General features: G+C 37.8%; 1 protein-coding gene across 1 annotated transcript in view; it reads left to right on the top strand.

Annotated features, from left to right (window-relative positions):
* LOC111506603 (putative helicase mov-10-B.1) overlaps window positions 1-24,017 on the top strand; it is a 64,450-nt gene that overhangs the window by 2,561 nt on the left and 37,872 nt on the right. The window contains exons 3-7 of the mRNA XM_074182516.1: window positions 1,961-2,120; window positions 9,843-10,194; window positions 12,326-12,450; window positions 14,219-14,534; window positions 17,270-17,412. Of these exons, the coding sequence (XP_074038617.1) occupies window positions 1,961-2,120; window positions 9,843-10,194; window positions 12,326-12,450; window positions 14,219-14,534; window positions 17,270-17,412 (1,096 nt within the window). The remainder of the gene's footprint in view (window positions 1-1,960; window positions 2,121-9,842; window positions 10,195-12,325; window positions 12,451-14,218; window positions 14,535-17,269; window positions 17,413-24,017) is intronic.

Genomic DNA, 24,017 nt, shown 5'->3' with positions numbered 1-24,017 from the left:
ATATTCCTAATCCCAGTATATCAGCTTCGATGATTTTCCAGAAAATTTCAAAAATTCCCCCCAAACTCAGTTCATGTCCTGACGGAATTCCAAATATTTTCCTAAAAAATTGTATATACTTACTCCATTACTCATCCTCTGTACCTTCTTTTCAAGAATTCCTTAGATCAGGCAGTTTATCCAAATCATTGGAAACACAGCTTTATTATTCCAATTTTCAAATCGGGTGACGAGGAAAATATACAAAATTATCGAAGTGTGTCCAGCCAGTCATCTATTCCAAAATTACTTGACAGTATAATTTCAGATCAACTCAACTTTTCATGTAGGGAAAGATTGATCAATAACCAACATGGCTTTTCTCGAAATAAGTCTACTGTTTATAATCTTCTCATCTACGAGCAAAAAATATTGAATGTCTTGGAGAGTAGAGGTCAGATGGCATCCATCTGACCTCTACACACCATATACACTGACTTTTCTAAGGCTTTTGACAGAATAAATCACAATATTCTATTGAAGAAAATCGGAAATTTTGGTTTTACAGAACATTTGGTAAATTGGTTTGGTAGTTTTTTGGCTGGTCGTTCACAACAGGTTAAAATTGGAGGATGCAAATCGAGTGATATATTAGTAATATCTGGAGTGCCACAAGGATCACATTTTTCACCCCTGTTATTGAATATTTTTGTGAATGACAAAGGATGCTGTTTAGAGAATAGTGAATTTTTGATGTTTGAGGATGAAATGAAGCTTTTCAGATCGATAAAATCATACAACGACCAAATTCTCCTTAAAGATGATCTAGATAAAGTTTATGAATGGTGTGTTATAAATAACTTATTTCTTAATGTAAATAAATGCCATTTTATTACTTTCTCAAGAGTTGGTAGGAAATTCGATACATCATACAACATAACTGATCATCACTTAGAATACACTTCCTCTATAAAAGATTTGGGGGACATTTTTGACGAACAACTCAAATTTGTAAACTATATAAACTTAGTGAGTGTGAAATAATCCAAAACACTGGGTATTATTTTACGTCATCGTTCAGGATTTTCCATTGAAGCATTAAAGAGGATTTATTTAGCTCTAGTGGTGTCTAAGTTAGAATATGCATGTATCATTTCGTTTCCATTTTACAATGTGCACTGTGTGTCTCTAGAAAGAGTGCAATATAAATTTCTGAGATTTTGTTCTTTCAAGTTAGGTCTTCAAATACAGTACCATGACAACTCGAGTATATTACAAGAAATGGGGCTTAAACTATTGCAAACCAAAAGAATTCATGCACATCTATGCTATGCATTCAAGCTGCTCAATGGACTAATAACTTGTCCTGAATTACTTGAATCTGTCAACATTCATGTTCCAAACAGGAATCTTAGACACAGCCATTTATTTCATACACTTTCATAATACAAATTATGGCAATCATACACCTTTGGAAAGAACCCTAAAGTTAGTAGATGACAAAAATATCAATATTTTTGGTGTCTCTTATGGTCGTTTTAAACAATAATTGAATAATTTAAGTTTGTAATTGTTTACATCAGGTAGCAACAAAGTTAATTTCAATTCTATATCCTAAAGTATTTTATAATGTTATATAGTTGTGTGCTGCAGAAACATTCCGTAGCGTATTAGTTTATATATTACATTTTTATATAGTTTTTTTTTCTGTGGAATTTTTACGCTGTAATGGAGTTTATCTCGTATGAATAAAATAAATAAAATAAATAAAATAAATAAAATAAATAAAATAAATAAAATAAAATAAATAAATAAATAAATAAATAAATGAATAAAATAAATAGATAAAATAAATAAAATAAATAAATGAATATAATAACTTGGTTAGCGAAACACTCGTCAAGAGTTAGTATCTTCGTCTTGGTTGTGGTGTTTTCCATAGACTTTTCATTAACTTCATCATTTCAATTTCTTATTACAGATGAAGCTGCTCGAGAAAGAGATGCCCAGACGGAACGATACATAAATGAACGCAGATGTCTTCTGTGCGATGTCAATTTCGAAGATGAGACATCGCACGAACTCCACTTACAGTGCGACAGACATAAAATTCGACTCGAGTACGTCAAACACAAGGAAAGGTACGTATTTCATTACAGAGGCATAATAAAAAATGTGAAAATAAATCATTTCATTACTGATTGTCCGATGTTTTCGGTTTATTAGCCGTGGTCTGTGTATCGCAGGTTGCGCATCGCCTTTGATAATGTCTGCCACAGTAGTAGACGAAACGTCGGGTATAAAACCTCCAGACCACTGCTGATGAACCCTGAAACACCGGAAAATTTGTTTTCTGTTTTGAGTTATGCACCTATGATAGTTGCTAGTTTATAGCATCATGAAAGATTTAACAAAAATTATTATTTTCAATATTGAAATATTTTCTAGGATCTCTTTCTCACCTTGCTAGTTTTTTTGGTGGATATTTGTACTCGTTTTCTTGTTCTTTTTATTTGTCAGAAAATAATCGCATTGCGGTATTTCTGAATCAAGGGTAATGAAAGTTAATTTTGCTGTACTTCAATTTCGAGCTTTTTCCTATTTGCCATTTATGTATTGAGTTTTCAGAAATATACTGACAATTCTATAATTCATAACTACACCTGCGGCACGACAGGAGTGGAGGTAATCGCATTGCCGACTCTTCAGCCAAGGAAGCGGCTGGACTAAGAATTTTAGGACCTAGTGGCACCTACGGCCTGATGACTTCGACAATTGCGAAACTAGTCAAATGTTACACCCATGCTCACCCATGGGATGGAATCAAAGGATGTAATCTTGCCAGGATCACCTTGGGCGACCCTGGGAAGCTGGCGCCGAAGAAATATCTGGCGATGACCAGGAAAAATCTACGCTGAACAGTAGGATTTCTGACTGGCCACCATCAACTAAGGAAACGTCTCCATAATATTGGGGCTAGTAGACACACCTCTATGCAGGATGTGTGAACAGGAAGATGAGACTGTTAGGCATGTCCTATGCGGGTGTACGAAGTTATCGTCAATAAGAGAGTGTGTGTTCGACGAGTCTTGGCTTACACCTGCCGATATAAAGGGGATGCCTCCCAGTGACCTGTCCACCTTCCTGGAAAGGACAGGATGGACGATGACCTAGGAGGACAACACCTCGGGGCATATACAATAGGTCACATGTGCCCTAAGTGCTGTGGGCCTACACTCACCCTCCCTACTCTACAGATACAGAACTACACCTGCTTTTGATGAGTTTTGTACAATTTCTTCAATGCCAACAATCACTAGAAATCATGTGAATGTGTATAGTCCGCCAGGACTATACACATGCCCTTACTTAGTCCGCTAGGACTATACACATCCGTCTTCCAGGCGGAAGTGTATAGTCCTAGTGCTATCTTGTGGTGTGCAAAGTTCAATCAATATTTTAACAGAGAGCAAGAGCGCACTAGGGGCTCTGACAAACCCGAAGGTGACATCAAAACTAGTCTGGAATGCCATGAAGAACTGAATGAACTTGCAAATAGGAACAAATCAACTTTGTACTGGGTGCCAGGGCATTCAGGAATCACAGGTAATGATTAAGCTGATGAATGCGCTAGACACGGATCATCAACTTCATATATAGGTCCTGAACCAGCTCTGGGGGTACCAAAATCATTGGTACGAAACCGATTAGGACATAGACCAATAAGAAGCACACAGATTACTGGACAGAAGTACCTGGCAACAAACACAGTAGAACCTTCATTTGGGAACCGTCCGAGAAAAGTACCGAAGAACTACTTCAATATAGTAGGGATCGGCTCTGAATAATTACAGGGTTACTAACCATTCATTGTCCGCTTAGAGGAAACCTGAATAAAGTGAGGCTGTACAACGGAGACCTCAGCTGCAGATTATGCAACGAAGGGACAGAAACACTGAATCACAGGAGGCAGGCAATATATGGACGTACAAAATTACGTCCGGATGACGAACATCCAACACGGAACCTGTACAAACTAGTACAGGGAACGGGACTGATGGAATGGGAGAATAAACGCAATGAGCCCAAGAGGCTGCAGTGTTTTCTGGAGACTTGGACTAAATGGACAAGTCAGACAGCTCCCAAGGAACCAAAAAAAAGCATCTCCCTCACAAAGATCATCTATGAGATCGACAGAGAACTCACTCCCCGAATATCAAAGATAAACGAGGCTCCCAAAGACGGTCAGTTGCAAGGCCAAGCTTCGACTTCGACCGTCGACAAGATTCGTCCTTTGCCTTACACTTTGTCGCGTTATTGATACTAGATTGAACCAACAATGCTGAATGACATTGTGGTCCAGCCTAGTACTACTTATTAGACCTATCACCGGTCGGAACAGCACTGTCTCGTGATGAATCATGAATGCACCGTGTGTTAGCTTTGGTTTTTGAATATATTAAACACATACTTTAGCAGGATGAAAATGATAATTGGCAGTATTTCACTTCGAATATTTCAGGATTATCATAAAGTAGTATTCATGATAATGAATCATCGATACGACTCATGTTCGTCTCCTTATATTTTCGAAAAGATAACGAAAATGGTTGTTATCTATTTGGTGCATATCGACGAGTTGATAGTTGATCCGATTGTTGATCGAAAGTACATACACTGTCTGTTCAAAAAATTAGGTAGTTTTTCAATTTCCTCTAGAAATATTTATTTTTCCATCAATTTCTATTTTGTCTTCTCCAAAGTAGTCCTCCTTAGATGTAATACACTTTTGCCAGCGTTTTTCCAATACTCTACGCAGTTCTGATTTGCTCTCTTGGCGTTTTGGTTTTTATCTCTTCAGTTGTCGCAAAATGCCGTCCTATCATGGATCTCTTCAATAGTCCGAAGGGGGAAAATCTGGTGAATACGGTGGCTGAGGCATGATTACGGTATTGTTTTTGGCCAAAAAATTGCGAACAATCAATGATGAATTAGCAAGTGCCTTATCGTGATGCAAAATACATGATTTATTTTTCCACAACACCGGAAAATGTCTTCGCATTGCTTTTCGCAAGCGGTGCATAACTTCATGATAATTCTCTTTACTGACTGTACGACCATATGGCAAGAACTGCTGATGTTCTACGCCATGGTAATTGAAGGAAACAGTGCTTAGGTTAGATCCAAACCCGCAACCCGCAAGGGTTTATTGTGGCTCAAACCTATTCAGACTCGACCAAATAAACCCAGCTTCTTATCGAATCTGATTAGTTTGTATGGTGAGTGGTCTTTCAAGTCAAATGGTAAGAGTACGGGTCTGCCGAACTCTGGAAACCAGCGGGGCACACACAAAGTATATATTCTGCTGTTTCATTGTTATTGAGGTAGTCGGATAGTCAAGATGCAAGATTTTCATCTTGATACCCGCTACACCTGACGATGCCTTAGATTCACTCGTGCAGGGTTTTTTCGCCTCTGGTTTTGGTGAGTCATCACTTGAGCGCGAACGGTTGCTAACCTGCTCATGTGGGGTTTGTTCCTCCACTCGAGACAGATTCTATGTACGCCGCTCAAAAATTTTGTGCAAGGTGGTTTCATAAGGTAGCCCGCTCTCGAGGAGACGACTCAGTCGTTTCCTGGCTGCACCACCAAACCTATTTATCAGGTTCAGTCATTGGATCAGGAGTTAGAGAGTTGAGAAGCTCTCGCTCCTGGTCTAAAGTCACAGGGAGGTCAGTTGGAGTCGCAAACTTGAAATCCATCTCCTCTGTAGACTCAGGTCAGGAAGAATTTTTAGGTTTACTCTGTCCATAAAAAACAGTGAGTGGTATTTGGTCGAATTTGGCGTGGTCCTGGCTCTCCTGGGTTCTTCCATGAAGACGATTGGACCGATATGCCAACATTCTCAGCAACTTCTCTAATGGTGGTTCTACGATTTTCTATAACAATTTTCTTCAGTTTCTGAAAATTTTCATCATTTTTCGATATGCTGGGGCGTCTTTGGCAGGCGTCGTCATTCACATCGTCTCGACGTTTTATGAAAAGCTTGTACCAGTTGTGAACATTTTTCTAACTCGCAGTGTAATTACCTTTTGCCACTGTCAACATTCCAAGTGTTTTTGAACACTCAAGTTATGATGCGAGTTATTTAATTATTTTTTTTCGACAGCAAAAATTCGCTGAACACATAAACCACTTAGAGCTTGTCAAATCGAGAAAAAGACTTGAGAAATTTTTCTCTGTCTCTTCTTTTTCTCTCACTCTCAGTGTCTTCTAACATAAGAAGATCTAGTGGAAGGGACCATAACGGAATTTAGAAAGCTCTTCCTACATTTGACAATCTGTATAACTTTTATACCTCTGACGAACAAACCAAACATGCTAAACAGCTGGAACTATGAGCATGTTCGGGGCGAGTGTAAGAACATTTAAAAATAAACAAAAATCGCTAGTCGTAGCCCGCTTGATTTGAACATTCACTTTATTTTTGCACAGTCCACGTATATGAGATGAGGTACTGAATATCCTGATAAAATTAAAATTCTGTTGAGTGACTGATTGAAACTAAAATTAGAAGTGATCATATACCACTCCTTTATCAGGAATATCGCAATCAAAAGTTTACGATTTTAACTAATTGTTTCCGGGAGTGGCCACACATTCTATGAAACATTCTAATTCTGAATGAGATTTTCAAAACCATTGTAAATAGTGACAAACGTGAAGGCAGTTTTTAACCCTCACCTATACTGGTTTCATTACAACAAACCCTGAAAACCCAGATAGCACAAATACGTCTTATGGACGTTTTTGAAACGTCCCGCTTGGACATTCAGGACATCCTCAAAACGTCCATTTTACGGACGTGGACATCTTATGGACGTCCTTGTAACGTCCATTGTTAATAATCAGGATGTCTTTAGGACGTCCATAATAGGACATTACAGGTCTTCAAATGGACATTTACAGAATGTTTTTAGAACGTCCATTTGAGAACATTTCATGGACATAATCAGAAGCTCAAAAAGATGTTCACAGAATGTTCTATTTCTTTCTGTCATGCGTTTCTGTAGGCTATAAATTATTTATTTTTTATTTATTACGTCATGTTATGCATGACTTCGTGTTTTATGTATCAATTTTGGAATTGAAAATCACATAATATAATTCCTAAAACTCCATTCTCGAGATATCAATGTTTGAAATTGTTGAAATTGTTCTTTGATATGACCTATATGACCTTGATACCTATATGTTGGATAACTTCACTCACAGTTGGCATTACCTTCAAATGTTCTACTGCTTATTGATGATTTAATAATGTTATAACAACGTCTTGCTGACGTTTTTTATATATACGCCGTCTTATATAATCATTTCATTATAATATATCCCGATTTTTTATTGTTTCTCATGAAATAATACAATGCGAACGTGAATCCAATGGAAATTTAATGAATTACCGAGAATGGATGTTCTACGGACATGTATTTCTGGACATTTCGAGGATTTACTAAACTAGACATACTTGAAACGTCCAGACTTGGTCCTGGACATTCAGACGATAAATGGACATGCAATGGACGTCTTTAAAACGTCCTGTACTATCTGGGACTATACCATAATGTGATTGCCCATAGATTTTCACCATCATATGCTTTTCAACAGACACAAAATCAGTATTTACATAATTTGAACCTTCATCAATCAAAAACCTTCTCCGACCCGAATAACCCTAACCCCACTCAATGGACCACCCCAAAAATTCTCATTGATACAAACATTAACCAGTTCATATAAAATAACTAGTACTATGTTGCTGTATCGCTGCTGTTTCAATGTTTTGACAGAATCAGAATCAATGAGCTTAGGCGTGCGCAGCGTTATAGAACAGTGCTTTCAAAAAATTGTTCTACAGCGCATCTAGTGGCGAGTTACAGAAAAATTGATAGCCTAAAAACCTTCTCTATGGAAAACTGCTTGTACATGTCAAGTTTCATCACGATCGGTTGAGCGATGTGGAAGTTCATCACTTACCAACCAACCAACCAACCAACAAACATCAATTTTTATATATTAGATTCATACGAAATACAAGGAGTTTGACCCAATCTAAACAGAAGACGGCGTAGGAGCCGCTTTTACCAGCCTTCAGTCTAGTTCATCATTCAAACTTCCCCTTAGAAGCTCAGTGTTTACTGGGGAACTTTACGCCATATAGAAAGCATTGCAGTTCGTAGAGAAGAACAACTCCATTAAATTTTTATTTATGTCAGATTCTTTAAGTGCCCTGGTAGCAATCAACCAATTATACTCCAATCACCCCATCATTCGTCGTATAAAAAGGTGATCAGTCATAAAATTTATATAGGAAGCAAAAAGGCTGACTGGTTGGCTAAAGAAGCCACTACCAGTCCTTTAAACAGTACAAAAAGCTATGTTGTCCATACAAATCTGAAACTCTCCTACAAGAAAATCCTCACTGAACTATGGCAAGATCAATTGAATGGGTCTTGCAGTAAACTTGCCAAAGAAAATCAAGTGTTGACCATATCTTAACAAAGTGTGTGCTGTATTCCAACGAAAGACTTACTCATGGCATACCGCCTTCAATCAACAAAGCATTAGGACCTAAATGTAATATTGAAAATATTGTAAAATTTTTAGGAAATGTCAACTTGTTCAACCTTATACCCTGCAACTGATGCATTGTTCAGTCGCTAATAACCCTGAAGGTTGATGCGAGTTCAAATAAAGTTGATAAAAAAAATTCTCTTGAGTTTCGTTTGATTTCTACACATCTGTATCTGAGTAGGAAGGGGGTGAGTGTAAGCCCACATTACTTAGGCCACATGTGACCCATTGTACATCCTCCCGAGGAATTGTCCTCCTAGGTCATCGTCCATCTTGTCTTTCCAGGAAGGTGGACAGGTCACTTGGGGACATCTCCTTTATATCGGCAGGTGTGGGCCAAGACTCGTCGAAGGCATACTCTCTTATCGACGATAACTTCGGGCACTCGCATAAGACATGCCTGACAGTCTCATTTTCCTGTTCACACATCCTACATAGAGGTGTATCCAATAGCCACATACTATGGAGGTGTTTCCTCAGTTGACAGTGGCCAGTCAGAAATCCTACTGTCAAGCGTAGATTTTTCCTGGTCATCGCCAGATATTTCTTCGGCGCCAGCTTTCCAGGGTCGCCCAGGGTGATCCTGGCAAGATTGCATCCATCGATTCCATCCCATGTCTATAGGGATTGAGCATGGGTGTAACATTTGGCTAGTTCCACAATTGTCGAAGTCATCAGGCCGTAGGTGCCACTGGGTCCTAAAATTCTTAGTCCAGCAGCTTCCTTGGCTGAAGAGTCGGCAATGCTCCTGTCGTACCCTTCAACCCACCTTAGGATAATGTTATTATCTACCGAGGCTTTGGCTGAATCTTGGTGAGACTCTAGTACTAGCCCTGAGGTAACACGTTGTCTGTTCAGGGCTAATGAGGCTTGTCTGCTGTCAGTGCAGATTGTTATTATGTTTTTGCCAGAAACTCCTTTCCTGGTTATTTCTTTGTGGCGATTGAGATACCAGCCATTTCTGTTTGGACCACGCTGGTATTTTTTCTCATTTCCCCACTTAATCCTTAGGCTTAGTGATTTGGAGCACACTCCACATCTTGAACCTTCTTTGGTTTTTGAGCTGTCTGCATATATGCGTATTGCATTTGTAGCATCTGACTCTGTGTTCTGTTCCATTTGTATTCTGTAGGGTTTATTAAACACAAACCTGGGTCCAATTGCATCCACACATATCCTCGTGATCATTTTTACTTCATTATATCCTAAATGATGGATTTTGCTTTCAGAACGGTCATCAAATCTTCAGACGAATTAGTCCTCGAAATTATGGAGACTTGTACTGAGAAAAAGTCATCGTTATCCATTGAAACTAGGCCAAAGACAAACATTGAGGTTAAAATGAATTTAATGAACAAATCGTCATCTGTAATGACTATATTGGAAGTTTTTCAAATGAATCCACATGTGACGGATATCACACTCAGTACGCAAGTCGAAAGAGAGATTGTTTTGGCGCCTTCCCAAAACACCGTTGTTTCTTTAAATGGGTATTTTGAAAATAGTGCCTCGTTCACCTTTCCTCTCATTATAGTAATCAAAAATGGAAATGGCACAAAGGAATTCATCGTAAAAGAAATTGTGAGTAAATATGATTATTTTTTGTTGAAGTTCAGTTTATAGTTTTGGGTTTGGGATTTCGTAGAGTAGGAATAAAAGTTAATGAAGAAATTGGTACAGACGATCTTATATACATTTGATCTTTTGTATACTCCATACCAGAAGAAACAGAAGATATCACATCAGAATTTGAAATGTTTGGAATGTAAAATCATGGAAGTTATCAGAACCTGTTTCCAATAGTATCACCACAAGACCTCGAAATGTTGATGAAAACATGAAGAAACATGATTTCGTTGGATTAGTTGCTCGACTGCATACTCTTCGGAGTATATCAGGCTATTTTTCCACAAGGCAATTTTATTCTGAAGACATCCTTGTCGCATCAGGCTGTGGTCTCCTATGAAAGCGACCACAAGCGATGTCTAGCTTCTTCCGACAAGTTACGCGACAAGTTACGCGACAAGTCTCGTGACAAGTTACCGGGGAAGGCCAGGTAACTTCACCGGTAACTGGAGGCCCTAAGGTGTCTAGGCTAATTGCCATTCCTCTCGAGAAACCATTTGCCTAATTTTTCCTGCCTTGACCGTCGTTCCAGCAGGTAACCCCAGATGGAGGACCAGCCGAGAGGGCTAGTATTTGTGGTGAATTAGACTATGCCTCTTATGGTGGTCAAGCAGATGGCTAGCTCCTTGCGGCAAACCTTCGCGAGTAGGCCTTTCTTGGCAACTGAAGGCCCTAAGGATCCCAGGCTATTTACCTCCCGATGACCCCGTTGCCCAATTTTCCCTACCTTGTCCGTCGTTCCAGCAGTTAAGATGTCCCCCGAAAAGCGACCGGTTAAGGGTGGTAGACTTTGTGGTGGGTACAGCAAAAAAGGTCCAAGGGCTATGCCTCTTATGGTCTGTAGGCTGATGGCTTGCTCCTTGGGCCGTGACTCCGCAAGAAGGCCTTCCCAGGTCAATGGAGGCCCCATAGGCTCAGGGTAATTTCCACTCCTCCTGATGAGCTATTTGCCTAATTTTCCCTACCTTGATAGTCGTTCTGGCAGTTGAAGCTTTTTCCCGAAAGATGACCAGCCAGATTGCTAGACTTTGCGGTGAATTCCAGGGTATGTTAAAGAAGGTCCTGGAGCTATGCCTCTTATGGTCCATAGGCCGATAGCTAGCTCCTTCCGCCAAGCTTCCTCAAATAGACCTTTTTGGTAACTAGAGGTTCTAAGGGTCCCATGCTAATTTTCGGTCTCCTCGATGACCCAAATGCCTAATTTTTTCTACCTTGATCGTCGTTCCGGCAGTTGAGGTTTTTCCCAAAAGGCTACCGGCCAAGAGTGCTAGACTTTGTGGTGATTCCTAGGGTGAAGCATATAAGGTTCTGGGGCTATGCCCCTTATGATCCATAGGCCAATAGCTAGCTCCTTGCCCCAAGCCTCCTCAAGGAGACCTTTCTGTTAACTGGAGGCCCTAAAGGACCCATACTAATTTTTGTTCTTCTCAATGACCCGTTTTCTTGATTTCCCCTACATTGAACGTCGTTCTGGCAGTTTTTGTTACCCTCGAAAACGGACCGGCCAAGAATGCTAAACTTTCTGGTGAATCCTAGGGTACGGCAAAAAAGGTCCTGAAGCTATGCCCATAATGGTCGAAAGCCAGATCATCTCAAATATCTAAGCTATAAGCGACTGCTACCACCGTAGGGAATTCCTTATGCTGTGTTTGAGCAAGAATAGCCACCAATACGTCGCGTATTCTTTTCGATTTTATTGAATCGAATTATTGAATTGAAGAATTGTTAACTTTTTTTCGTGAGGTTATCTAAATCGATAAAGTGTGGCAGTTCATTCGTAATCGCGAACTTTCGTATCTTTTCATCGTATTGTTGAGTTTTATTTGATTTACATATTCATTTGAGTTGACTAAGCATTGATACTAGTTACAATCATAATCATAATATTGAATTGAAATTTCATGGCTGTAAGTTTTATCGCCGTTGGGAAGAAACGTTTCGTCACTGTTAAGCTCCGTTTGTATGTATAATATCTACAGATATATTCAAGTTGAAAAGTTCCCAATTTTTGGTAATACTTTGAGTCGCCTCAAATATTCTACCTACTAGTGAACAATCTCTATAAAAAAAATGACATTTGTTTCAGCCAATCGAAGTTATTTCAGAATTCTCACATCTGAAAGGAAATTCAAACTATACTTGGAAGAGGGTCAAAAATATACCAATTCCTCAAAGAAAAGAATCAATAATCCCAGGGATAAAACCGGATCCGTAAGTCAACGATATTTTTTTCATGAATTGAGTTATTGACAAAGAAAAATTCAAAATGGATTCAGTATTCTTAGATGGAAAATAGGGAAATATCATAAATTTAGTGCAAGAGATCACTCCTCAACTTGACAATGACGATTGACTATATTTTTTCTTGAATATTCATTGAAAAATAAACAACGAACATTAAAGAAATTGAAAGAAATTCGAAGCTTCTCTTCCTTTTTTTTGAGTTCATGATGAAGAAATGCTAGTGATAATAAGAATAATGACATACAAGTGAGGCCTGAAGGGCGATAAGAGGTATCGACGCCTAAGACAGATCCTTACTTACATTAAATTCAAATGCAAATATATATAATCGTATTTTTATTTCTTTGAAATAAGTTTGCTTTTCTATAAAATAGAATCTAATATCTATGTATTTTTCATAAAGCTCTCATTTATACTTATGTGTGGTGTGTTATCTGATTATTGAATCCGTGAATCAGAAAAAATATCAACATCTACAAAAATTTTTGTTTATTTAGATCTTTCCATATTTTTTCTACGTATAAGTTGGAATGATATTTGATTACTCTTTCACATAATTCACAAATTTCAACAACACATTCATAGGGGAATCAAAATACCTAAAACACCTACCTAATTGAAGCATAATTGAAGTTGTTTTTATTAGAAAATAAGCAATCAATGCACTGATGACAATGTGATAATCTCTAGACACTTTTTACTAAAAATCCCACTATATAAATAGTAACACGCTTGCCAACTTCAGACAAATTGGCTGAAATCAAGAAATTTCAACTAACTAGAATCTTCAATAACTAGATTATATTCAATATTATTTGTAGTTTTACTTATTCGTTGGATGGCAGATCAACAATTCAATATAGATATTTGTTGAAAAAATTTCCACTTAAACTATCCCTCAATTCCAAATAGCTCAAAATTTTTTTGTATATACTTTTGGACTGCTGGATTAATATTGCACCCCCCCATCCTGGCTGAAATTGTAAATTGAAAGATATTTCAATGAATTAGCATATACGCGATTTATGAATCACGACTGACACGCTTGGATTTATCTTACCATAAGTTTACCAAACTTCAGTCGTCACATCGCGATTTTAGTGCTCATTTTCTTGATTTCTACCTCCATGATATCAGTATACTTTTTTTGTCTCGAGTTATTGGCAAAAATATATTGATAATGAATCTACTTTTCTAGGATAAATTTTATGGAAATGTAAATTTAGTCACTTTTCAATTTGACAATAATAACTGATTATATTCCTTTCTATGTTCATTGAGGAATAAACTGTAAACATTGGTAAAATGGAGCCAAATTCGAGACTTTTTTTTGCTAGTTCCTGATGAAGAGATACTATAATAGTGATAATAACAATGATGATATATCTGTTTCTTTCAATTGCAGGTGAAAATATATGTGAAAAAGTTGAGTGCAAATCGGTAATTATGAAAAATGAATCGTTTCGTATGTAGATTTTTTAATTTTAGTTGAGATTGAATAAGTATCTATATTTTCATTCGAAAGATCAGTAGCAATATCAAATACACCTAATAAATAACTTGAATACAGCCTGAACAATTATTTGTAAAAACAAATTTCTCATTTTCCTGTTTCTATTCGCTTCCTAGCAGTGTAGTTAACAAAAATACTTTTTACATACACCAGAATAGAGACAACACGTTTTTCCACGCCTGACATTACGACGACGTGAACAAAAATATTGGCTATTTACAGGTATCCCACGTATTACAAGGAATCCTTTCTTCTGCAACCTTTCAAAATATCGCCTTCTTTCGAACTGCAGCTGACGGACCTGATCAATGCCTTTCCCGATTTCATCAAGAAAGGAATTCCCCTATCACAAAATCGTCCCTACGATGTATATTGCTCCATCCTGAAAATCTGCCCAAGGATTACTAAGGATAATTATCATGCGACGTTATCCAAGCTACTGGACATTGAGGAACATCAAATGAAAATTGACATCAGAGACTTTGATACAAAATCCGAACTGACAGTTGTGAAAGGAGGTTCTTTGTATAATCTGAAGGTAATTTACATACGAATTTATTTGGTTCATTATACTTTTGATTTGATATTATTTAATTTTTCCATATTATATACTATAGTTTCAACTCGATTTTCCAACAGTTGGTTCAGTGAGAAAATTCTGTAGACAAATTCTGGATTGCCCCTAAAATTGTACTGTGTGAAACACCTCCCTCAATATGCTTTTCCCAAAACGTGAATTCACATAGGCTACCTTCTGTTTAAGAGTATGCTTGGCATTCTGAAAAATGCATTATAAAAATTTTTGACATAGAATCGATTATACACACATCGGAAAAGTCTAGGGATATTTTTATAACATACTAAATATCATAAAAATGAATGCATGAGGTCGTTTAATTTCGATTAAATTGGTACACTCGACCACCCTGTAGATTTCTATGGGTTGAACAAAGCTTGCAAAAACGGTAACTAATATTTTATCAAGCTCTTTACAAACAGTAGATTTTCGGCTAAAATGAATAATCTGAAAGTGTCGAGTTTGTACATTTTATGCGGTTCTTGCTCAGCAATTAAACTGGAAATATTGTGCTTTAACATGGAACGCCATCACTTACCATTGGCTGAGATGAATAGAGCTGTAGGGCTTCTTCAAGGTGGCATGCGACAAAATGATGTAGCTCTTCGTTTGGGGGCTCCCAGAGTGTTATCAGTCGATTGTGGCGGCGTTTCCGTGAAACTGGCAGTCCAGCCCAACAACATCCAGGGCAAAGACGCGCTACAACTGCAGTTCAAGACCGATTTTTCGTCTTAACCGCAAGAAGACAACCGACAATCACAGCACCTGAGTTGGTTAACGTGTTGCAGCAGACGCACCAGGTAACCATTGGTCGTGATACTGTCAGAAATCGACTGCATGAAGCAGATCTCCTCAATAGAAGGCCACTTAGATGTCCACCTTTGTCGAGAGGCAATCGCGGTATAAGATTAGAGTGGTGTCAACAACATCAAAACTGGGATGCAAATGATTGGGTCACAGTTTTGTTTACAGACGAATCCAGATTTGGATTTCATCCAGATTCTCGTCGAGTAAGACTGTGGAGACGACCTGGAAATAATGAACGTTTGAGACACGTCCAGGAAGTCCACACATACAGAGGTGGTACAGTAATGCTATGGGGCGGAATCATGATCGGCGGCAGAACCGATTTCGTTTTTCCAAATCGCTCCCTCACAGCTCGACAGTACCTCGACACCATTCTTCTACCTATCGTCCGTCCGTTTGCTGGTGCTGTTGGTGAAAACTTCCACCTAATGCACGATAATGCTCGTCCACATGTCGCGTGTCTAGTGACTGACTGACTCACCAACGAAGGAGTTGATGTATTGCCATGGCCAGCACAATCACCGGACCCGAATCCCATCGAGCATGTGTGGAACATGCTTCAACGAAGAATTTCTCCGCATATGGGGAACATTCACACAACGTTTCAATTGAGAGAGCTTTTAATCGCTGAATGGGCAAATGTACCTCAACAAGACATTGACAATCTCATTTTGTCGATGCACGATAGATGTAGGGCCGTAATAAACCAGCGTGGAGGCCATACTTTGTACTGATTCCAATTTTTTTTGTATTATGATTTTTTTTCGGGGTGCCAAAGAAGAGCCATATTTTTTTTTAATTTGCTTATATGCGCACTCAGTATTTTTGACCATTTAATGAATTTTGTTGTAAGTTACATTCGTTTAATAATCACCCGTCAACTTTTTTCCCTAAAGCGATCTAAAAAAAAAATATTGCAATTTTTAAAAATATCCCTAGACTTTTCCGATGTGTGTATTTTTGATATCTTTGACAGATCGGTTCATTATTTCATCATGAGTCACTGTCAACTATAGTTTCGACTTGATTTATGAACAGTTTGTGCTTCCATAAAAAAATACTGCATCTGCACAGCACAAGATCTTACCTTTACTAGCCTGTGAAAGAATTTCGTAAATGAATTTTCTGATTGCTCTCAAAACAGTACCATGTTGAACCCCTCCCTAAGTATTTTGTTGCTAAAAACGTTCCTGGCAGTGTTGAAAAATTAGCTTTGAAATTACTCACAACCTCATTTTGCATTCCGAAAATTTTTGATATCGATTATATTTTTGTTATGGTTGACACTTCGGTCCATCAATTTTATCGTGATCCATTTTCAAGTATAGTTTCAACTTCATTTCTAAACAGTTTCTGCTTTTATAAATAAAATTTATCTGCAAAGTAGGAGATCTCGCCTTTACTGTCCAATGAACGAATTCCGTTAACAGATTTTTGATTACTCTCTCATTATTTTGTTGCTCAAATCGTCAGTTTTTATTGTCTATTTTCTGTTGAAGAGTTAGCTTTGGAATAACTCACGAAAGTAACCTCATTTTGCATTTTGAAAACTGCATTCTGAAAATTTTTGATATCGCATGAAATATACTTTGTTATTGTTGACATTTCGATCCATTCATTTTATTGAGAATCATGAACATGAACAATTTGTTCTTTCATGAAAAAAAGTGTATCTGCAAAGCACAAGATCTCACCTTCACTAGCCAGTAAAAAAATTCCGTAAACGATTTCTGGATTGTCCCCAAAACTGTACCGTGTAGAACACCTCTCTCAATATTTTTTGCTCAAAATATCACACTGTATTCCTCCTGTGAAATAAATCACGGAAATAACCCATATCCGCATTCCGAATATTTTGGTGTCGCTGCAATAATTTTTTCGTTCAATAGGTTCCAGGTCTTGCAGAAGCTCGGCCATCTCTTTTGGTACACGATTCGGTGTACATCAGAGAGAACAACAATGATTCATACAAATTTCAGGGAATTGTGCATAAAGTTTTGGAAACATCAGTGAACTTAGGATTGAATCGCAAGTAAGTGGTGAATTATTTTTTAACACGCTTTCATTATTAGCTTAACCTGTATGTATGCATGCATGTATGTTTGTTTGTTTGTAACTCCCAAGCTCGGGATTTGACAGAATTATCGACATTATTGCTTGATCCATTCGCAGGCAGATGGCGCTGTACGTAAACTCCTTGATCCGGAATACAAAAATATCAATGGTCACTCTTCTAAACAATATACGGTTTATTGATCCTAAAGTTTAGATAAAATAAATATACTTCAAAAAGACTAAAAAACATGATTTTATAAAATACGAAACTGAAAAATAAATATAGTTTAAAAAATGAAAAACACGATTTTGAAGAACATCAAGCTTAAAAGTTGAAAATATTTTTTTAAATGAGCTTAAAACAATAACGAACGAAATATTTTTTGTACATCAAGCGCCTGTCGATGTTCTTTAAAATCGTATTTTTTAGTTTCTTAAACTATATTCAGACCTCACAGGATTCAGACCTCAGCATAGTACCACCATGGCTCTTCTGTCAATTACAGACGATATTTTTCAAGCTGCAGATGAACAGAATCTGACCTGTTTAATACTTCTAGATTACAGCAAGGCATTTGACACTCTAGATAATCTAGATCATGAGATATTGTGTGACAAACTTGTCTACTTCGGTTTTTCTCGGAAAGCAGTGTCTCTTAGAAAACTATCTGAAGAATCGTACGCAAAGAGTTGTTTTGAATGAAGTTATTTCAGATGCTCTACCGGTATTAAAGGGAGTGCCTCAAGGATCTATCCTTGGGCCCTTGCTTTTTAGCTTGTATATTTGTGACTTGTATCTGTCCGTAAAAAAATGCAATATACATCACTATGCAGACGACACACAGTTATATTTCTCTTTTTCGCCTGGCGAGTCCACGTCTGTGCTCTGTTATATATTAATAACGACATCCAAGCCATCTTTGACATTTCTACAGCCCATAAGCTCCAGCTCAATTCTGACAAATCCGCAATAATGATGTTCGGAGCTAAGAACAACAGAGAGCTCACCAACTCTACTTTTCAAGGTCGCATCGAAAACGAATTACTTCCCTCCGTGGCCGAGATAAAAAATTTAGGATTGTGGTTTGATCTGGAACTTCGGTTTACTGAATATGTCAACTACCTGTACCAATCCTCCTATAACGTTCTCAGACAGCTTTTTCCCAATCGTGATTTGCTCAATACAAATTTTCAATTCAGACCATGCGAGTCTCCGGTTATGTCAAAAATTTCTTATGGCGACAGTATTTATGGACCTGCTTCAAAGCAATCGGATGCTCTCCGACTACAGCGTATTCAGAATAGATGTCTACGTTTCTCGTTTGGTATACGGAAATACGACCATATATCCACAGCAATGCAAGAATGAGGATGGTTAAATGTTGAGAAACTTAGAACTCTACACCATGCCATGATGGTTAAATCTCTGAAGAAGCTAGCCACTCGCGCCAGCGAAACGTCAGGAAGAAATTCCAAAAATCCACGGCTTTCAAACTCGAAAAGAAATGACACTGAAAACCTCAGCCGTCTAAACCTAAACAATTTTGACTCTACACCTTCTTACCAACACACATAAAGTTTTGAAAACTCGACAACCTGATTACTTACTGAATAGGCTTAAAATATTTTCTACGATTAACAGCTTTACTACAAGGAACAGCTCAGTTCTGGTCATTCCCAAACACAAATCTTCCATCTTCACCCGCTGCTTCTCGTATAATGCACCCTGCGAATTTCGATCATACACCATTGAAAACTTTGAAAAAAGACTGAAGACTTACCTAACTCTTCAGCCTCTTATTCGTTCCCGACCTTGGCATTTCTGAAATGAATATACTAAAGTAAAAAATAACTAATTTTTTGATATCGTAACTCGACTTGATTTCTTTTTTGTATTTATATTATTTAATTATAGTTTCTCCCAGGTTGAGTTGAAAAACAGCCTTGGCTGATACTCCGCCTATTCACCATATACTGGAAGTTTTTTGTTCCTTGTTTTCGTTCCTGCATATTGTTTTATTTCATTTTATTTTTGTTTATTCCATTTGTATTTTAATGGTGAATAAAGACGTATTATTATTATTATCATATCTATAATGTAAAGGTGGTTGACAATGTTTCGTGATGTATTTCATCAGTTCAGATTTTCAGTGTCTAAGATGATATAAATTGATTTGAAATCCCCGAAAGAATGTATAAAAAATTAGAAACATCAGCTGAAAAAAATAGCGATTATATTGCTGAAATTACAATTGAATAAAATACAAGCAACAATCAAAATATCAAAAAATATTATCAGACTGATAACAGTTATCGCATGAAAATAATCAACTCGGTCAAGTTATGAAAGTTCGTTACATTTTGAGCGATTTTTGTTGATAAAATCATTAATGATATTGTCGTAAGTAATTTTGTACATTCATTCTGAATCTATGCACAAAAGAGCTAAAGCGTTTGATTTTCCTTGGCTCAAGGTCGATCTTAGATAATTTTTTACCTCTTTAAACAAGAAAAGCTTCTCTCAATTCGTCGCTGATGTACATGAGGCCATACGAAGGGCTATGTCCAAGTTCGGATGAACGTTCACAAAAACGAAAATAGACTTTCTTATGATGTAGAATCTCATTTTACCAAAATGCTTTGCAGAGATATTTATGTGTTACGGGCAACGTGATTAACTGGGCTTTATTAATAAGGACCGGCCATTATTAATAATGGTGGGCAAAGTCATTAATTTATCACTTTGACCGGCCATTATCAATAATGCCCGACGGTCCGTGGTCCATGTAATAAGTCAGTGTTTAAGATAGCTTGAATTTATCACTTTGACCGGGCAGTATTAATAATTCTCAACTTCTAGCCGGGCAATGTGATTAATTGGTACACGGCAAACTCCGTCATAGCCAATCTCAAGATTCAGTAGAATGAGCAAATCAGGATATAGAAAAGATGGTATTTACATGGTTGGAGACAAATGAAAGCACGAAATGGTCGGAAGGGATAAGATTCGTGCAGTTCATGAAAAATAGAGCTTACCACTACGGCATCGATCGCAGTCCTTACGAAATTATGTTTGGTTGCAAACACAAAGTAGGTTTAAAATCAGTATTGCCCTCATTTGAAGGTTTACCGTAGATAGTGAGTAAAGATGACCTTGAGGCAATGTGAAAAGATGGTGATTCAGGTGAAGGTCAAAACTCAGCCGCTGTTACTGGTTCTATTTATGTTACGATTGAACCCGAACCCAGTTCCAAACTGGAACAACAATCTGATGTTATTCCCAGAAAATCAGCAACCTACTGTTGACATAATAAATGAAAACCCTCGACCAGATGATCAACAGACTTCTGAATTGGAACAACATTCTACCGATAGTCTACCAGAAAATCAGCAACCCACTGTGAGTGTGGGCATAATAAATGAAAACCCGCAAGCAGCCGATCAACAGCCTTCTGCCAATGTGAGCAATGATAATGAAAAGGCTGCATCTTTACTCAACGCAAAATCAAACGAAATTAGGACGGCTCGTAACTCAGCTAAAGAATCACTTGATAAGCAAGCCGAAAAAATTTGGCGCGTTCAAATGCAAAATTTCCTATTGCAGAAATACGCCAAAGCGTTCGAGTAAGGATACCAGATTTAGATCGAGCCAAGACGGATACTCGTAACATAATTGATAAGTATAATTATATCTGTCGAAAAAAAGAAACTTCACAAACTTGGAACTAAACACGGTATTTTAAACCAAATGTACTCCAGAAATGAGTTTACTGTGTGTAAAGAAAAGTTCATTTCGATCGACGATGTTCCAAAAGTTGATGTAACTCTTCGAGAACGTGCTCGAAGAGACTCTCATTTTGACGGACAAGGCTTCCAGCATTGTAACTGTAGTGGTGACTGCAATACAAAATGTTGTAAATGCAAGAAATCAAACATTCTTCGCAATTCTAAATGTCACAAAAGCTCATCTTGCAAGAATGAATAATTCTAAACTCAATAACTTTCTTGGGCAGTCCTTGATTATTAAATATTCCTGTTGATTTTTGTTTACTCATTTCAAACTATTGTTCTTGAGTCATATTTTTATCGAAATAAAAGTAGGTTGCTACTGATGTAACTACTTTTTTACCTATTTATTTTTTAATTAATATGTTCAAAAGTTTATTTTTTGTTAACTTTTCATGAAAATTTTGTAATTTTTTTTATTTTATAAACAAAAACATTAGGTACAGTTCACCTACTTCATTACCTTGCCCAAGATAGGGTGGACATTATTTATAATGGCCGGAAAAAGTGATTATTCTTGCTGTTTTAATCACATTGCCCAATTGCGTCGAGCATTATGAATACAGACCGGCCATTATTAATAGTGTCCGGACTTATCTAAATGTCCGTAACATATGCATTCCCAAACAAACTCAGTCTTATTTGAAGATGATTGACAATGTTTCATGATGAATTTCACTAGTTCGGACTTCCATTGTCTACTATATAAAATGATTTGAAATCCCTGAAACAACTAAAAAAGAAGAATTGAAAATGAATAGCTGAAAATAACAATTATATTAACCAAAATGAACCTGAAATGCAATAATAGTGAAATATCATACAAGTAAAAATAGAACAATTGAATAAATGAAAATAAAGAAATGAAAAAAGAAAATAAAAAGTGGAGAGGTTCCAAGTCACGTTAGTTCACGACGTTTCGATTGTTAGTATCTACAATCGTCTTCGGGTGATGACTGGACTGATTCCCCCGAGAGATGACTATTTATAGGTCGTTCGAGTACTTTCACTTATCCCCGCTTTCCATTTTCCGCTTCACTGGTTCCGTGGGAGATGACCGTTTTGGCGGGAGTTGACCATTTTTCGCTTGATGATGGGTTTCCATATGTTGCGTATTTCTACGCTGGCTTGGCTGAATACGTTGTTGGACAACATGTATGCGGCTCCCTTGAATTTTCTCCTAAACCAATGTTCCTTTCTGTGCAAGATCTCAGCTTGGGACCACTCGATGTTGTGTTGATAGGTCCAAACATGGTCTGCTATTCCTGATTTGCTGGTTTCCCCTCGCTGTGTGTGTTTCTTGTGCTCGGCAATGCGAACATTCAGTGGCCTCTTAGTTTCACCAATATAGGATTTTCCGCACTCACAGGGTATCCGGTAAATGCAATTCTTGAAATCGCAGTCCGCGTTTGGTGGCCTGGTTTTCTTGAGGCTGCTACGGATAGTGTTACCGGATCTGAAGCAGGTTCTGATGTTGTACTTGGAACCAATTCTTCTTATCCTCTCCGATAATCCTCTAATGTAGGGAAGTGCAAGCACTGGTTGTGACGGCTTCTCTTCCTTGCGAGGCTCCTGCTGTCTTTTAGCCAAAGTCTTTTCTACCATCGCTTCGGAGAAGCCATTCCATTGAAGATCATTTTTAATGATGTCTAGTTCCTTCTCGAGACCTTCCTTCGTATTACAAAGCCCAAAAGCACGGTCTAATAGAGTATTGATGATTCCTCTTTTAGTCGATTGATGGTGGTTCACATACTGTCCCGTATGAGTGGGTTTTCGGTATACAGATGTTTTCCACTTAGTGTCGGTCCCCTTCACCAAAACGTCTAAGAATGGCAATTTGTTGTGGATTTCCTTCTCCATTGTGAAATTGATGGAAGGTCTCACGCTGTTGATGTGTTTCAGGAAGGCGTCTGGTTGAGTATTCCCATGGTTCCATATTATGAAGGTGTCGTCAACATATCTCAACCAGACTCGAGGTCTCTTGTGTGCTTCTTCAATGGTCAGAGTTTCAAACCACTCCATATATATGTTGGCTATGACTGGTGAAAGTGGCGATCCCATTGGCAGTTCCTCATCTTGTGTGAAGAATTCGTCCTTCAGTTGGAAATAATGGTTTAGTACACAGCATCCTAGTAATTCCATGATTACTTCTATAGGTAGATTCGTTCTCTCTTTCAGGTTCCCGTCTTCGGATAGCTTTCTCTGTATGATTTGGAGTGCTTCTCCGACCGGAACGTTGGTGTAAAGGCTTTCTAAGTCGAAACTAATTAGTTGATCTTCCCGTGTGACCTCAATTGACCCTAGTAGTTCGACAAAATGCCTTGAATTCTACACAAAAGACGATTTTTTTCTTGTAATGGTTGTATTAAGGGAAGTAAAAATCTAGACAAGTTATGAGTAGCCGAATCTATGGAGCTGATGATCGGTCTAAGCGGAACGTCCTTCTTGTGGATTTTGGGTAGTCCATACAAGTGAGGGGGCTTACTGTGGTGCGGTGTTAGCGATGATCTTTCCTTGTCCGAAAAATAGACTTGGTGTTTTTTCAAAATCTGGTACAACTTCCTTTCGTTTGATGCAGTAGGGTCCCGTACGATCTTTGTGTATCGTCCCTTCTGAAGAACCTCTTCTATCTTCTGTTCGTAGAGAACGGTATCCATTACCACAGTAGCGTTTCCTTTATCTGCAGGTAGGATCTTGATGGTGTTGTCTCTACGTGGGCCGTTCAGAGTTCTACGTTCTTCATTGCTGATGTTAGATGTTGGAACTGGTTCTCGATCTAGCTGTTCTCTAATTTTA

Source organism: Leptinotarsa decemlineata, unplaced genomic scaffold (genome assembly GCF_025532065.1).
Source record: "Leptinotarsa decemlineata unplaced genomic scaffold, Ldec_3_MD MMD2_tig00026328_RagTag_RagTag, whole genome shotgun sequence".
Taxonomy (NCBI): Eukaryota; Metazoa; Arthropoda; class Insecta; order Coleoptera; family Chrysomelidae; genus Leptinotarsa; species Leptinotarsa decemlineata.
This window is presented reverse-complemented; position numbering and strand designations above follow the sequence as displayed.